The sequence below is a fragment of the Propithecus coquereli genome, unplaced genomic scaffold (genome assembly GCF_000956105.1).
Source record: "Propithecus coquereli isolate 6110/MARCELLA unplaced genomic scaffold, Pcoq_1.0 Scaffold335, whole genome shotgun sequence".
NCBI lineage: Eukaryota > Metazoa > Chordata > Mammalia > Primates > Indriidae > Propithecus > Propithecus coquereli.
In genome coordinates this window covers 1,412,102-1,413,603 of record NW_012149008.1, presented here as the reverse complement: position 1 = coordinate 1,413,603, position 1,502 = coordinate 1,412,102, and the positions used below count along the sequence as shown (strand labels likewise).

Below are 1,502 nucleotides of genomic sequence, written 5' to 3'. Positions count from 1 at the left end.
TTTTGTCAAAACAAGTAGAAAATGATCACAGAGAATACAGTGTGTGGAAACACACCATGGAAAGTACATTTATATTTTCCAGAAAGTCCAACTAACAGTTCTTTGAACTGAAAGACACATTAAGAACAATGATAACATACTCTGTATGGACATGGACCTTATCTTATTGTCATGTTTGCAGGGTATAACCCATAATAAGGATCATATATCTTTGCTGAATGAATGAATGATATTTTTCCCCTAAGAAGGGAAAATGACCTATAAATAAAAAGATACTCTATCCCGATTTAGCAATGCTCCAAATTTGGTTCCACAAATTCCTTCCTTCTAAAGTTTTGAGCTCAAGGCATACTTGCATAGGAAATGAGGTGAGGCTGGATAAAAACAGATTCTACTAAGTTCAAGTAATTGCTGCTTGATTTTTAGAAGCTGCCAAAATTTCATGTAAGAAAGGATTAGCTAAACAGATGTTTTTCCTCCCTGTGTTTAGTACAACTTAGAAAATGGATGTTTTACCTTATGAAATCTTCTTCCTCTTCTCTCTTCGGCCTCATCTGTTTCGGTTGAGCCATGTTAACCCAGTTTGGTAGAGATTTCAAGAGTCTGCTGATATCATCATCTTTTGCCCAAGAAGCACTGATGACGAGTTTTTCTTCTGACTGGACAATGCCCCTAAACACAGCCAACAGAAAAGAGACACTTCAGCACGGTGCCTGGTATTCAGTTGGCATTTTCATCTACCTTTGCTGCAGAGAAAAGATATCATACCCATCTCTCTTATGAACATAATCCATTAACTGAGTTGGAGGCAGTGACATCCATTAGTAGGTTGCATTACTAGGAAACAGCATTTCTAGATTTCATTCTTAGTTTCTTAATTGTTGAGTAATTATGAAAGTTGATAATACTGATTAGTTCCTCTTGTCATAGTTAATCCCTTAGGATAAATGAAAGTGTGTGGTAGGTTTGGGGGGGGTCTTTCAAGAAAGGGTTGAATAAATAAAAAGTAGGGTGACCATATAAAAGAATGCTATTAAATGTCAACATAAATGGTACCTAAAAGGTGACAGAAGCGTTACAAAAGGTTGTTTTCTGAGTTCTTGGTTTAAACTTCAATTAGTTCTACCTGAAGGTATTTTGTGAACTATGGACACCCTTCTATTCAACGCCAATCCACCGCCATAAAGAAATCCTCTGCCCTGGATGTCAGGCAGAAAAAGCCTTTGATTGCTGCTATCTCCATGGCTTTGACTAGTGACCTAGAGTTGACAGCCTTCAAATCCTTTAATAGAGCCCATGGATTAGCTATTAACACTGCTCTTACCAAAATGTACCTGTAAATTCATCTTAAATGTCAATTTCAACTTAAAAAGCTTCTCTTTCTGTTCAACATGTGTGTCACCGTAACTAATTTCAGTGATCTAAAAATCCTCATCAGCAATACTAGGTGACAGAAACAACATTTATTTATGAAGGGAGTACTAATTAGCTGGCTACCCCTC

The 1,502-nt window shown here is 36.9% G+C and overlaps 1 protein-coding gene across 1 annotated transcript in view; it reads right to left on the bottom strand.

The window, feature by feature from the left end:
- EXOC4 (exocyst complex component 4) overlaps positions 1–1,502 on the bottom strand; it is a 1,030,122-nt gene that overhangs the window by 205,244 nt on the left and 823,376 nt on the right. Inside the window, exon 11 of the mRNA XM_012650605.1 lies at positions 517–672. Coding sequence (XP_012506059.1) covers positions 517–672 — 156 coding nt within the window. The remainder of the gene's footprint in view (positions 1–516; positions 673–1,502) is intronic.